Below are 16459 nucleotides of genomic sequence, written 5' to 3'. Positions count from 1 at the left end.
TCCATTTCCAGCCCCTTTCCTCTATCTGGAGTAATGGCAGGGGGTTAGGGATGAAACTTTCGAGCTTCTAATTATGGTTTGGTCTTTCTGGTGACCAGTGCCGATCCAGGAGCCCACACTGAGTCATCTCATTAGAATAAAAGATGTTCCTAATGCTCAAATCACTTAGAAATTTACAACAGTTTTAGGAGCCCTGAGTCAGAAACTGGAGGCAGGTATATACATATGTATATTTACTATTAGTTCACAACCCTAAAGTATATGTTTCACATTTGTTCACAACCACAGAATAGTGCTAACATTATTCAATGAAGAAAGGACAGTGTTTTCAACAAATGGTGCTGGGAATATTGGATATCTACATGCAAAAGAATGAAGTTGTATTCTTACTTAACACCATAAATGAAAGTTAATTCAAAATAGATCAAAGACCTAAACTCTTAGGAGAAAATATCAGGAAAAAGCCTTATGACATTGAATTTAGCAATGATTTACTAAATAAGAAACCAAAGGCACAGAGAACATAAGAGAAAATATATTTGTTTGTTGCTAGGAGCTGGGTGAAGGAAGAAGTGAAGAATTACTATTTCATAGGCATAGAATTTCAGTTTTACAGAATGAAGAGGCATGGAATGGATGGTGTTGATAGCAGCAAACAATGTGAATGTATTAATTCCACTGAACTGTACACCTAAAAATGGTTATGATGGTAAATCTTTTGTTATCTGTATTGTACCTCAACAAAGAAAAAACTGGAAAAAAGAAACCCACATATGATCTATAACAATGTGTGGATAGAATGGAGTTTCTAACAAAGAATATTAGATTATTAGGTAGGCATATCAAGGAAATGTGTATGTCCACCCTATATTACACCCTCTTCCCCCCAAAAATCAACTTTATATAGTTTGTACAATTAGTGAATTAGAAAATATTGCTTTTAGGGCAGCCCGGGTGGCTCAATGGTTTAAATTTTTTTATTGGAGTTCAATTTGCCAACATATAGCATAACACCCAGTGCTCATCCCACCAAGTGCCCAGGGCATGATCCTGGAGACCTGGGATCGAGTCCCTTGATGGAGCCTGCTTCTCCCTCTTCCTGTGTCTCTGCCTCTCTCTGTGTTTGTGTGTCTCTCATGAATAAATAAATAAAATCTTAAAAATAAAAAAATAAAAAAATATTGCTTTTAGAAGAAAACAGAAATATCTTATTATCTTGAAATAGGCTTTGCTCACTTAAATAAGACCACTGCTACCAACAATAATAAAATATAAAGAGCCCCATTGATAAACCCCAATATACATTGGAATTTTTCATATGTCTAATATAGTTTTCTAAATCTGTAGGGTAAATCCATTTTATGCAACTACTGGTGCCAGTAAAACAGGTTACTTATATGCAAAATATATATGAAAAATAAGGTTCAGCTAAATTATACTGAAAACTTAAATGTATAAAAAACAACAAAATGGTTTAGTATATACAATATCTTACATTATATTATAGAATTTAATTTCATATATCATAATCTATATTCTCTCCTCTTTATACATATATATATGCATATCTTCTTATCGTGCTAGCTAGTTATAAAAAAATTAAAGCAGGAATTATCAAATGAAAATACAGAATTACCTGACTATTAAGAAATTATTTTTAACAATCATTGCAAAAAAAACCACAATCACAATTTTTAAAAAATGAGATTAGAAGAAAAAATACCTTGCACAAAAATGGTAAACTCCCCAATGTACAAAGAAATATGGATCAAGGAAGACAAAACAATTCAAACAAACAGAAAAGTTAGTGAAAGGGTATCTGCAAGTAATTCAAAAGACAGCAATTCTTATGGACTACACATTTTTTAAAAAATGGCTCATTTTATTAAAGAATATTCAATATGCATATAACTTTGAACTGAAATGTAGTATAATACAAGTAATATAAGTAAAACAAGTAACATAATGATTCAGAATTCGCATACAAATAGAAGCAGAGGGGCACTGGCTAGCTTAGTTGGTAGAGCATGTGATTCTGGATCTCAGGGTCATGAGCTGAAGCCCCACATTGGGCATGGAGACTACTATAAAAAATAAATAAATAAAACTCATAGAACTACCCACTAAAAAGGATAGAATTTACACTTCATAAATTATATTTTAATAAACATGACTTTAAAAGAAGGAATAAGGGAGCCTGGCTAGTTGAGTCAGTTGAGTATCTGACTATCGATGTTGGGGTTGTGGGTTCAGGTCCCATGTTGGGTGTAGAAGTTACTTAAGAATAAAATGAGTGAAAATATCAGTGAGGGTGACAAAACATGAGACACCTAACTCTGGGAAACGAACAAGGGGTAGTGGAAAGGGAGGTGGGTGGGGGGTTGGGGTGACTGGGTAATGGGCACTGAGGGGGGCACTTGGTGGGATGAGCACTGGGTGTTATGCTATATGTTGGCAAATTGAACTCCAATAAAAAATTTTAAAAAAGAATAAAATCTTTAAAAAATAAAATAATAAAATAAATAGAAGCAGAAACTATGTACAATAGTAGTTAGCATAGCAAAATTTAGTGACATAAACTTAAATGTAAATTGAATTCCTGCCATAAGTAATTCTAGACACAGATATTACAACCATTCACAAAAATTAGTTCTAAATGAATCAGACTTAAAAGTAAAATGCAAAACTAGAAAACTCTTGAAAGATAACATAGGAGAACATGCAGATGACCTTGGATTGGGGGATCAGTTTTTACAACACCAAAGGCACCACACATGAAATAATAATTGATTATTAGACTCCAATTAAAATTTAAAACTTTTGTTATGTGAAGGACAGTCAAGAGAATAAGATGACTAGTCACAAAGTGGGAGAAAATATTTGCAAAGACATATCTGGTAAAAGATTGTTACACAAAATATATAAGGAATTCTTGAAACTCAACAAGAAGAAAATGATCAACCCAATTTGAACAGACATCTCACCAGAAGCTATACAGATGGCAAAGAGCATATGAAAAGATGCTCAACATCATCTATTAGGGAATTGCAAATTCAACCAGCAATGATATAGCATAACATACCTGCTGTAATTGGGAAGATTCAAGACACAATGACAATACCAAATGTTGATGAGGTTGTAGAAGAATAGGAACTCTTATTTGTAGTTTGTGGAAAGGCAAAATTGTACACTCACTTTGGAAGAAGTTTGGTGGTTTCTTACAAAACTAAACATACCTTACCATATGAGTCAGCAATTGCTATCCTTAGTATTTACCCAAAGGAGTTGAAAACTTAAGCCCACACAAAAATCTGCACATGAATGTTTATAACAACTTTATTCTTAATTGCCAAAACATGGAGGTAACCAAGATCTTCTTTAGTAGGTGAATGAATAAATAGTCTGTTATACAAAAAAAAAAAAAAAAAAAAGTCTGTGGTACACTCAGATAGAATATTATTCAGCACTAAAAATAAATAACAAGTCAAGCCATGAAAAAAACATGGAGGAACCTTAAGTGCATATTATTAAATGAAAGAAGCCAAGGCTACATATTATATGATCCCAATTCTATGACACTCTGGAAAATGTAAAACTAGGGAGACAGTTTTAGCAGCTGGGGGATGGGAAGGAAGAATATGGAGAGGACAGAAGCTTTTATTGCAGTGAAATTGTTCTGTATGATACTATAACAATGGATACACGCCACATGTCATGATACGTTTGTCACCACACAGAGAATGTACAATATCAAGGATTAACCCTAATGCAAACTGTGGACTTTGAGCAATAATCAAGTGCCAATGTAAGTTAACTGACTGTAACAAATGCATCCCCTTATGAGGGATGTTGATAGTAGGGTATGCTATGTGTATGTGGGGTCAGAGAGTATATAGGAATTCTCTGTACCTTCCTCTCAATTTTGCTTCTAAACTAAATGTCTTCTAAAAAATAAAATTTACATAACTAGATAGTTAATAAATGAATTTTTTCTTTAGAAATTGAATGCCTAACAACAGAGAATGAGTTTAATAAGGTCCAATATATCTATACTAACAAATATTTTGTGGAAATCAGAAAGGATTAGATATTGACAGTGGCATTATTCTTAAGTCACTCAGAGTCAGAAAGTGTAGAATATCATGTAAAATATGTATTCCATTTTCAGCAATTTTTAAAACCACCTACATTCTCTTGATTTTCATATTTCTTTTTTTCCTAATATTTCTTTAAACTACAAATAAGAATGGTAAAAGGTATAACAGGATTGACAATTTGGTCACACTATCTAACTTGAGAGAGACTTTGAGACTATATAGGGAATGGTGGTAGAAAATAAAAGGTAATTTCTAGAGCAAAAATGTATACTGTGCACATTATGGAAAATTATAATATTTATGTAGACTGCAAACCACAGAGTTCCATGAAAGGAATACTAACAAAATGTCCATTGTCTTTATTGTCATTATACTGGATTTACACTTTTTTTAAAGATCTATTTATGTATTTTAGGGGGGGAAGGGTAGAGGGAGAGACTTAAACAGACTCTCTGCTGAGTGAGGAGACTGAAGTGGGGTTTGATCTCACAAGCCTGAGATCATGTCTCAAGCCAAAACCAAGAGTCAGATGCTTAACCAGTTATGCCACCTAGGCATCCCTGTGTTTACGCTTCTAGACAAATGTTTTCCTTTTGCCTTTTCAATGTTGTTTGAATTTTCAAAAAAATATTTCAATTGCATTATGAGAAAAAGTATCCAGTCACTGTCATATGGAAATTGTGAATAAAGTGAGATGACCTATATCATATAAAACCAATTTAATAACATGCTGATTTTTAGTTTTAAAAACCAAACCTTAATTTTTGGCTTTACTTGATCTTTATATTAATCTCACTTTATGAAGTTCAAACAAAGCATCCAGCCATACCTCTCAGACACATCACTAGAGTGGCAGCTAAATGAGCACTATTTTAGAGTTTATTTGGTTTGTCATTAATTTTGGTCTTAAATTTCTTTTTACATCTTCAAAATATTTTGTTCAGCTGCACCAGTAGGTCCATAAAATATTATGTTCAAATAATTCTGTTCTTTTAGATAAATAGCCTCCATTTTAAATTCCCTAAGTGCTTTTCTTTTACTTACCTTAGCCTATTTTGGAGACCCTCTAGATGCCCCTACAATTTAACTTTTGACATAAAGACTGGCCCAGCAGAAGACCTTTCTGACCTTGTTTCTTTCCTAGGTTGGAGTCCATTTGCTGCTCACTAAACTTGCCATATAAGCTGTTTAATGTTTTTAATTACTCTTCGGTTTTTCTCTTGAGTAGAAATGCCTATCTTAGGTACTCCTCCTATTTCTTCATCTGGCTGGTCTTTGACTGTGTTGTACTGGGCTTTCAGATGGCTATAAGACAAACTGGCTGCCTCCTACTTCTTGTTCTGGTACTCATGGGGTTTTCAGGAGGGTTATGGAAAATTAATGCTTCATGGAGTTGGCTGTCAATGATCACAAGTGAGAATATCTCTTTGTTCCTCTAGAGGAGACAGATGACAGTCTTCAAGAGTTTTGGTCACCAAAGGACTAGCCTCAGGAACTAAGAATTAAAGAGTCTGTGGGTATTAGGGTCATAATGGTGATTGTTTAACTGTACTTTTGTTGGACTAAACAGTATAGATTGTATAGGGAAAATAATCTTTACAACATTAGGTTGATTCAACTTTCTATAGCCCCACATTTCTGAACAGTAGAGTTCTAAGTCAGTATGTTTTGGTGTCATGCCAATAAAGTATTACCCATGCAGTACCTGCCTCAGAGATAGCTTGAAATGATCATATTTATCCAGATATTCCCTAAAATTTCATATTTCTCCCAGATATTGCCCAAGTTATATCAGCTTAGTTGATGTTATTTCCTTATCTTAAAAAGGAGGATGATATCTATTTTTCTGGGGTTCTGTGATATTAAAATTAGTAGTATATAAAATAGAATTCCCTATTTACTATTTGACAAAATGTCATTTTATATTTATTATTGTTGCTGTTTTTTTCTAATATTGCCTTTCAAATGTAAGCTTGAGATTTCCATTTCCAAATGGACATGAAGAACTAAGTAACAATGTCAAGCAGTGTAATTAAATTCCCTATTGTGATTAATTGATAGCTTTGGAAAGAATCTTTTAAATTAGTACTGACAATCATTGATGACCATGAAGGAGCAATTATTACCCCAGACATAAGTCAAAATAGACCATTCAATGAGTCATTTTGTCCCCCTTTCTATTACTTCTCCTGTCATTAGTCTTCTCTGTCCAATCTGCTATTACAGACTTCCCTAGACCGTCAACTGCACCGCTAATTTTGCATATGTTTATGTTGCTTATGATATCTTCACTAAAGCTTATAGGATAAATGATTTGTCTAATTCAAACAAAAGTAACTGAAGATGTCTCAAAGAACACATTTATAATTGGGAGATTTAATATGTCAACTTGAATGAAAGAGGAAAAAATGTATAATGCTATATAACATATTTTATCCCAGGATCTGAGTTTCCTTTCTCAAAGACCTTTTTCTCAGTGTAATGTAAAAGGCCCTTACTTGATACATAAACTGCAAGTAAAGCATAGTCTTATTAATGTCAAGATATTGATATTAATATCTATTTCTTATTAATATCAGGATATTTGATACTAGTATCTATTCCATAGATAGTCAAATTATAAAACAAATGTGTGAAATATCAGGAATTCTATATCCTATCCCTTTTCTTCTTTTTTAAAAAGATTTAAATAAATAGAGATATATATACATTAATATATAGATAGTAATATATGCATACATATATTTCTGTATCTCTTGATTACTAAATAATCTAGAATACTCTGAATGTAAGGTTTTTAGTCTTCTTCTGTAAACCTGGGGAACTAAGTGGCTAAGATTTATCAATGGACGAACCTCCTTTTATTGTTAAGGCCAGCAGGAGCATCTTTAGGTAAAACTGATGAACCTTATGCTGTAGAAGACCTGGTTTCAGGGTTGGCTTTGCCATCTACTGACTGTACAACCATTTTCAATAATTTAGTCTTTACAAGCTCAAATTTCCTACAGTTTAAAATATGGACCTAGTAGTACATATATCATAATGTCTATATGAAGCTTGAATAAATTAATATAGCTGTAGTGTTAAATAGAATGAATAACATAGAATCACATTAATAAGCAGTAGTGATTAATGATGATGGGAGTTGCAGCCATGATAATAAATGGTACATAGATTTTCTTCTCCTCATGTCTATATGTTGGCATATTGAACTCCAATTAAAATAAAATAAATAAAATACAATAAAATAAAATACAATAAAATAAAATAAAATAAAATAAAATAAAATAAAATAAAATAAAATAAAAAATTTCCCTCATTGAAAAGGGAAATCTTCCCTTATACCCTAGAGCCAGCTGCCCTCAGGGGGCTCCAGTTCTGCTTAGCTCTTCTGTGCCCTAAATTTGATATGGGTAAACACCTGTGCAAAGATGGATAGCAATAAAGCCCTGACTGTGAATGATTGGGTAATTATGTCTAGATTTTCTTACAAATAAAAATAGAGGCAACGTTCATGCAGATGAAAGCAATATCCTCCAAAAGCAGCTCTGCTTTTAATAAAGGTATATTTAAAACAAAGTATTTGCTTTAAAATGCCTCAATTGTCAGTGGGTTCAGAATACAGACAGGGCAGACATTGGTGTCATGTTGCCCCTGGTCCTACATCCCTAAACCAAGTAATAATATTTTCCCTTCCTCTTCTTTTCACTCCACTGTGTGTCTGTAGTATCTGCCAGAAAGCCTCTGTCAGGATTTTCCACTGAGTTTGGGGTAAAAGATGGGGGGGAAAGGCATCTTTCCACATGAAAAAAAATGTGCAGCAACTAATTAGTTCAGATTAGTTTGAGCTACTCTACCCAAAACATGTGTGAATCAGTCTACCCAAAACTGGAGGAAGAACCACACGCAAAAAATTGGGCCAATACTTGAAGCCAACCCTTTTTGAGAAGCCATACTGGGATTTTTCATAATTTATTGTGAAATCTATATCTATAGTCTCTATATAACAATATCACAGTAGACATAGAAAGATATAGGGAGACCAGAGAGTGGGGCAAAATGAGTACTAGATGCTCTGCTTTCACATAGTGCAGCCTAATAACAACAGTTGACAAGATCGACCAATTTTTCAATCTAATCAAGTCTCAGAATGAAGCTTTAAAACAGAAATACAAAAAAATTTTTAGCATCCAACATGGTAAAATATATAATGCCTGGTATCTGTTCCAATTTATCAGTCATGAAAAGAAGTAGAAAAACAAAGTTCATAATGAGTGAGAACAATGAATCAATTGAAACTGACCCAGAAATGATACAGATACTAGAATTAATAGACATAGGCATTAAAAGTCCTTACAAATACATTCTATATCATTGAAAACCAACATTTAAGCATCCAAGGAAAGAAATAAAATTGGGATGGCAGTCCAAAATTCACCACCAAAATAAACTGTCACTATTTGACACAACTGGAAGCTCACTAAAATGCCCCATTAAAAGGCTTGGTTTCCTTTGTTTGTCTATTTATTTATTTGACATGACTCAGAAATCACCCTCTGAGAAAAAGGCATTTGTAGTGGCAATTCTTTAACATTAGAGTATCTTAAGGCAAACTTACTGAGTGGGCTAACAAAAAACTGACTATAAAACTTAAACAAACAAACAAAAAACAGAATGAGATGTCCATAGGAGGATTTGAAAAGTTCCAAAATATTCCTAGGAATCTAGAAAGCCTCATACCTGAGTGCATAGCACATGCACAAGGTTTAAAACAAACAAACAAACAAAAACAAGCACTCAAAATAAAAATCTTGGTTGCTAATTAAAGGCTTGATATCAGCTATTATAAATAAGTTCTAAGAACTAAAAGAAAGCAAGTCTAAAGAAGAAAAAGAAAGTTTGAGAATTATGTGTCACCAAATAGAGAATATAAAGACATAGGAATTATTTTAAAAGAACCAAATATAATGGAAAAGTATAATAAACGAAATGTAAAATTCACTACAGGTATTTGAAAGCATGTTTAGACTTATAGGAAAAAACAAGCAAACTTAAAAAGAGGCCAATTGAGACTATCCAGCTAAAGAAGCAAAAAAAAAAAAAAATAGTACAGAGAAATAAAGAGTCTCAAAGATCTGCAGGATACTAACAAAAATACCAACATACTTAGAAAGGAAATCCTAGAATCAGAATAGAAACAGAAATAACATTTAAAGAAATAATGGCTGAAAATTTTCAAAAATTGAAGAAAAAACTTTAATCCTCATATACAAGAAGCTCAGCAAATTTGAAATAGAATGAAAAGAAGATATTCTTCAGTAAAGTGTCAAACTTTTGAAAGAAAACAAAGGGCAATCTTAAAAGAAACACGATATGCTTTCAAACACATTTGATTGTTAAGAATTTAAAAAATCTCTCCCTGATTCTTTTTGTCTTCACACCATAAATAATAGGGTTCATCATAGGTGGAATAAGAAGATATATATTGGCTACAAAAATATGAATATGTGGAGCAATGTGGTGACCAAACCTATGAGTGAGAAAAGAGAAGAAGGCTGGTGTATAAAACACTAAGATGACCCATACATGGGAGACACATGTACTTAAGGTCTTGAGGCGGGCAGCTTTGGATGGGAGATTAAAGACAGTGAAAAGAATAAGGACATAGGAACAGATGATCAATATGAAATCCAACCCCCCTGTAAGGAATGCCACAATTAGGCTGTAGGCTCTACGAATCTTGGTCTCAGTGCAAACCAGTTTTATTAGGGCCATAAACTCACAGGAGGTATGGGAGATGACATTAGTTCTGCAATAGGAAAGCCACCGCAGTAAAAAGGGGTGTGGACTGAGGAGTATAGCTCCTCTGAAAACAATGCCCAAACCCAAACCTACAATCACTGCAGGTGTTAGGATAGTGGAATGTCTTAATGGGTGACAGATGGCTATGTAGCGGTCAAAAGCCATGGCCAAAATAAATCCAGATTCCATAGTAGACAAAGAATGAATGAGGTACATTTGAAGGAGGCAGGCTTCAAAGTAGATCTCTCTGTAATTGAACCAGAAGAGGCTGAGTATCTTGGGAAGTGTAGAAGAAGTAAGCATCAAATCAGCTACTGACAACATGCATAGAAAGAGGTACATAGGTTCATGCAGTTTGTGGTCTGTCTTGACAATTAATAGAAGAGCAATATTTCCCATCAGTGATACTAAGTAGACGAGGCAAAAAGGGACAGAAATCCATGTGTGGACAGCCTCCAATCCTGGAATGCCAAGTAGTAGGAAGGTGGTAGGGCGAAGACTGGTCCTGTTGTAATTTAACAGTAGATATTCCATGACCCTGTCCAAATTTTTAAAAAATCACAAAAATTGTAAATATATGAATACCAATTTTTTCATTATGGGTGGGAGAGATGTTGGCTATTGAACTATTTCTTCAGTAGTATAATCTTGAAATGCATCAAATATATGGGACTATATTTTTCATGTAAGAAATACTAGTAGAAAAGCATCTATCATTTATCTATCATCTATCTATCTACTATCTATCTATCTATCTATCTATCTATCTATCTATCATCTATCAATCTCTTTGCCTTTTTTCAGAAAGTGTTGCTAAGTTAGCCAGATGCATTTCAGTAGTATTATAGTATTACAGAAGTAGTAAATTTATTGCTGAGTATAAAAATATAATTTTCTACTATTTGAGACAAGCAAAAAAGTGTAACTACCACTGTCATGAATGAGATCAGTGATTTGTGGTATTTTAGACCCTCTTCTTTCTGTCCTTCCTAATGATAGGGCTTATAGGTATAAAGGAAAGATGACTTGGAAAATACTAAATAACAATTGGGGAAATTAGCTAAAAAGGCAGAATTGATAGGTATGAACCAAACTGATATATTTTTAAAGGTGAGTCATCGAGCTAATAAATGAAGGACACTTATCTTTATAAAATCAGTTCAATTGAATGATAAGAAAATTCTTAGCAAAGAACATAGAGAAAATGACCAAATCTGGAAAATATGGGTATTCAAATTACCAGATATTTGTGTTTTTCTTGTAAAAGATCATCGAATTTTTCCAGAAGGTGCATAATACATTCTTCAATCACACAACACACTTCATACTGACTTTTGTTTCCAGAGTAAACTTTTTTTCCCTATATGCCCTATGCTGTGCCTTTTATTCCTGTGATTTACTCATTCCCTCACTGGAAGCCTCTACCTCCCATTCCTCTTCACTTATTTTGTCCATCTCCCACCGCCCTTCCCTCTAGCAATGGTTTGTTGCCTGTGTTTACAGGTCTGATTCCTGAAGCCAACTTTTAAATGCAACTCTTGGCTCCCACATGTCAGCTTGCCAAAAAGCATGCCTTAGAATTTGTGAAAAATTATTTTGGAAAGGTATCCTAACAATACTAAATTTTGAATTGATAAATTATTATTTTGGTTCAAATATTGGTACATGGTAAGCTTATATAGCATGAGGTATCCTTTCACTCTGAATAGAACTAAGTATGATTTTTTTTAAAGGTTTTGACCAATGCAGTTCAGGATTAAATCCTAGGAGTAGATTAACAAAAATTCTGAACAAAGCTTACCTCTCAGCTTAAAGATTGAGTTCATCTTCATATACCTTACTTTTCTGTCAAGAAGTTTAACCACCTTCCAGAGAGCCATAACTACTTAAGACTGGATCTAGGACACCATGCTAGGCTCCATCATTCACTTCTCACAGAAGCACTGAATTTTCCCATCCCAACTCAACTACAATTTTGCAGGATATAACCTAATTATCTTACCTCTACAATGAGATGGTCTCATTGCTCACCCTGAAGGTCAGCTTAATATTGGCTATAACTACAAGAGCCATTATACCTCTTATCCTGGGGGACCAGAGGCTTGTAAAGAATAACTTGCCTATCACCACTCATGAGAATGCTATCTAATTGTAAGCAATTTCAGCAATCTCTCCCAGTCTCTCCAGGCATAATTTTGTCTCTTGAAGGAAATCAATCCTTTGTCACTAGTGTCTTCACCACCTATGCTTTTAGCTTAGAAACCAATAGGAGATGGCCTCTGGATGCCAGATCTGGAGATACTTGACTCATCACACCTCTTGGGCTTAAGCACACACAGGTGCTGTGAATTAATGCCTTCTTACAATTTATATGATGAGAGCTAGGAGTGGGGGATACCAGAAAGACGCATGTTTATGAATTAATTAGGGCATGCATATTAACATCCCCACATGACTCCAGATATATATTTTTTATTTTATTTTATTTTATTTATTTTATTTATTTTTATTTTTATTTTTATTTTTTGACTCCATATATTTTTAAGTAACTTACTTGAATCTTACTTAGTTCTGAAAAACAACTGAAGCTCCAGGATATTTTCTGGTCATGTTGCTGTTTGTGAATCCCCCTGAACTTTACTTGTTTGATCAATTGTGGGATATTAATTATCCCCATATACAAAAAAAAACAAAAAAAAACATTATTTGCATTTTGGTTGGGATATTATACAAATAGTGGGTATGTTTTCCTTATAGATATGTCCTTCCTCATCCTCCTCTCCTATTTCTGTATTTCAGGAGTGATGATGAGCATTATAGGCTATATTTCCCAGGATCACAAATCACCTATATTTATGCTGGGTTTTTTCAGTGGAGGCACTGGCAAGAAAATATTAAGGAAAAGGAAAGAAAGTCAGGTTTATTTCTCCTTATTTCTCACTATCTTCAACTGCATCTGTCTGCTCCAGGGCTCCAGATCTTTCTATGGTTTCGGCTTCCACTAAGAGACTCATATCTTTGAGCTATGATTGAACTGCTGGTTCCTCTCTCTGTTTCACTGACCTAGAGTTGGTATGGCTTTCCATAGTCCTTTTTTTTTTTTTCATTTTTTATGTTTTTTTAGTAGGCCCCACACTTAGCATGGGAGTCCAACATAGAGCTGGAACTCATCACCCTAAGATCAAGACCTGAGCTGAGATCAAGATTGGAGGTTTAACCAACTGAGCCACCCACACACCCCAATGAATACCTATAGTCCTTAATTTCTGGGAGACTTTATTTTCAAATAATTCACTTCTCAAAAGTTCTATAATTTATATAATTATCAGTATTAAATATACCTTGTAGAGTAAACTTTCAATATTCAAGAGCTTTTTGTTTCCTAGTTAGATTCTGACTAATACAAATACATTTCATAATACTATATGGCTTTGGTAATTGGTCAATTTAAAATAATGACAGTATTTCCTTGTTAACTGTTCTTAAATATTAGAAATATTTTTTTAGAAAAAATAAAAAACAACCAACAACCTTGAACCCAACATAATAAAGGCCATATATGAAAAGCCCTTGTGCTAACATTGTACTCAATGATGAAATACTGAACATTTTTTTTTCTCCATGATCAGGAACAAGACAAGAATCCTCTCTTCTGTCCCTTGTATTCAACATAGTACTAGAAGTCCTAGTCAAGACAAATAGATAAGAAAAAGACATAAAAGGCATCCAAGTTAGGAAGGATGATATAATATTAGCTTTGTTTGTAGATGATTTGATCTTATAAGAAGAAAACCACAAAGATCATACATACACACACACACACATGCACACACACACATCTACTAGAACTGATAAAGAAATCAGAAAAATTGCAGGATTCAAAATCAACATGCAGAAATCAAAAATTGCAGATTTGAGCAATCTGAAAAGGAAATTATATAAACAATTCCATTTATAATAGTATCAAAAAGAATAAAATAGGAATAAATTGAAGAGAGAGACAGATATTTACTTGTACACTAAAAACTAGAAAACATTGTTGAAAGATACCATCGAAGACACAAATAAATGGAAAACTATTCCATACCCATGGATTGGTAGATATAATATTGTTAATATGTCAATACTACCCAAAGTGATCTACAAATCCAATGCAATCTCTACCAAAGTTGCAATGACATTTTTGCAGAAACAGAAAAATCCAATGTAAAATTCATACAAAATCTTAAGGAACCCAAAATAGCCAAAAGAAAAAAAATCTTGAAAAGTAAGAACAAAGTTGAAGTCTCATACTTCCTGATTTTATAACTTACTACAAAGCTAAAGTAATCAAACCAAAATGATAATGGCCTAAAGATAGACATATGACCTATAGAATAAAAAGGAGAGCTCCCAAATAAACTCACATATAGGGTCAGATAATTTCTATAAGATCATTCAATGGGGAAAGAATTGTTTGTTTGTTTTCTCAACAAACAGTGATAAAAAAAACAATAGATCCACATACAATAGAATGATGTTGGACTCCCAGAATATAAAAAATTACTAAAAATGGATCAAAGTCCTAAATAGGAGAGGTAAAACTATCAAATTGCTAGGAAAAAAAGAGAAAAACATTATGACATTGTATTTGACAACCTCTTGGCTATGACACCAAAACATAGACAACAAAAGTAAAAATAAATTAACTGGACTTTATCAAAATTAAAACTTTTGTACTTAAATACAGAGGACAAACTAGTGACTGCCAAAGGGGAGGTGGGTGGGGTGATAGGTAAAATACGTGATGGGTGTTAAGGAGTACACTTGCTGTGATGAGCTCCAAATGATATATGTAAGTACTGAATCACTATATTGTACACCTGAAACTGATATTACACTGTATGTTGACCATAATTTTAATTTAAAAAAATGAGCAGAAAAAATACTCTTTTGTATTGAAAGATACTATCAACAGGGTGAAAAGGCAACCCACAGAATGGGAGAGGGTATTTGCAAATTGTGTATCTGATAAGAAGTTAATAGCCAGAATATATAAAGAACTAAAACACAACAGCAATGACAACAACAACAAAATGACTGAATCAGAAAATGAGCAAATGCCTTGAATGAAGATTTTTCCAAAGAATGTGTGTAAGTGGCAAAAAAACACATGAAAAGATGTTCAACATCACTAATTTTTAAGGAACTGCAAATCAAACCCACAATGAGACATTACTTCAAATTTATTAGGGTACTCATGCCTTTAAAAAATAGAAAAAAAGAAAAATTGTTGGTGTGGATATTAAAACACTGGAGCCCTTGTGCATTGCTAGTGGGAATGTAAAATGATGTAGATCCTGTGGAGGAAGGCATGGTCATCCTTTACGAATGAAAACACAGAATTATCATACGATACAGGAATTCCACTTCTGGGTATATACTCAAATTAAAACAGAAACTCAAACATATATTTATACAACTATATTCAGTAGCATTATTCACAATAGTCAAAAGGTAGAAACAACCCAAATGTCCATCCACAGATAAATGGGTAAACAAAATCTAAGATAGATAGATGATAGATAGATAGATGACAGATAGGAATCAATATCTAGATCTATATCTGTTTTATCTATGTAACTATAGTCCACTATAATATATATATATATATATAGACATATTATTCAACATAAAAAAGAAGGAAATTCTGATGCATTCTACACGAATAAATCTTGAAGATTTTATGCTGAGTCAAATAAGCCAGTGACAAAAAGACAAATACTGTATGATTCCACTTAGATGAAGAACCTAAAGTAGCCAAATTCACAGAGACAGTAAATATAATGGTAGTTGCCATGGGATGTGGGGAATGGGGTGTTAATGTTAATGGGTAGAATTTCAGATGGGGAAGTTAAAAAAAAATCCCTGAAGAAGGATAGTGGTGATGATTGCACAGTAATGTGAATGCACTAATTCCACTGGACTGGACAATTAAAAATGATTAAAATAATACCTATTATGTTATTTTACCACAATAATAAAAAAGCCACCAGTAAATGCCCTTTAGTTACATTCCACCTTAATGCTAAAAACATGAGTGATGATACTGGATAGATAGATAAATAAATACATAGATGATAGATCAGTTTTCATTGCTTTTTTTCTTTATAACATTACATACAAATATATATTATCAAAGAGAAACATCAGAAGCATCTTTCCGTTGTACCTGAGCTGTTCCATAAATAAGAATAGGAAACCATCCATCATTTAGTTCTCTAGAGAAATCTTATTTTGTTTACTCTATATCTTTTTCTCCTTCTTCAGCTGTTCACTCACTATTTGTAATTATCCTCCAAAACACACTTAGAAGAAGATTAACAATTTGTCCTTCAATATTTAATAAATGAATAAGTCTAAATAACTTGTTGGATTACAGTTTTTGGAATTCACAGACATAGTAATAATAGAGAACTTTCAGGCAGTAAATGCAATTCAGCTTGCAGGATTAAGAGCAGCTAGTTATTTTACTTATATCAACTCTTTTATTTCCATTTACTTTGCCAATCCAACTAAAA

At 33.2% G+C, this 16459-nt stretch overlaps 1 protein-coding gene across 1 annotated transcript; it reads right to left on the bottom strand.

The window, feature by feature from the left end:
* Positions 1–9476: 9476 nt before the first annotated feature.
* LOC144295424 (olfactory receptor 52D1-like) lies at positions 9477–10433 on the bottom strand. Its single transcript, XM_077867818.1, has one exon. It carries the CDS (start codon positions 10431–10433, stop codon positions 9477–9479), a length of 957 nt encoding a protein of 318 aa, XP_077723944.1.
* Between the last annotated feature and the right edge of the window lie 6026 nt (positions 10434–16459).

The sequence above is a fragment of the Canis aureus genome, chromosome 23, assembly GCF_053574225.1.
Source record: "Canis aureus isolate CA01 chromosome 23, VMU_Caureus_v.1.0, whole genome shotgun sequence".
Lineage (NCBI taxonomy): Eukaryota > Metazoa > Chordata > Mammalia > Carnivora > Canidae > Canis > Canis aureus.
The sequence above is the reverse complement of the archived record's forward strand: the minus strand, read 5'-3'. Positions and strand labels throughout refer to the sequence as shown.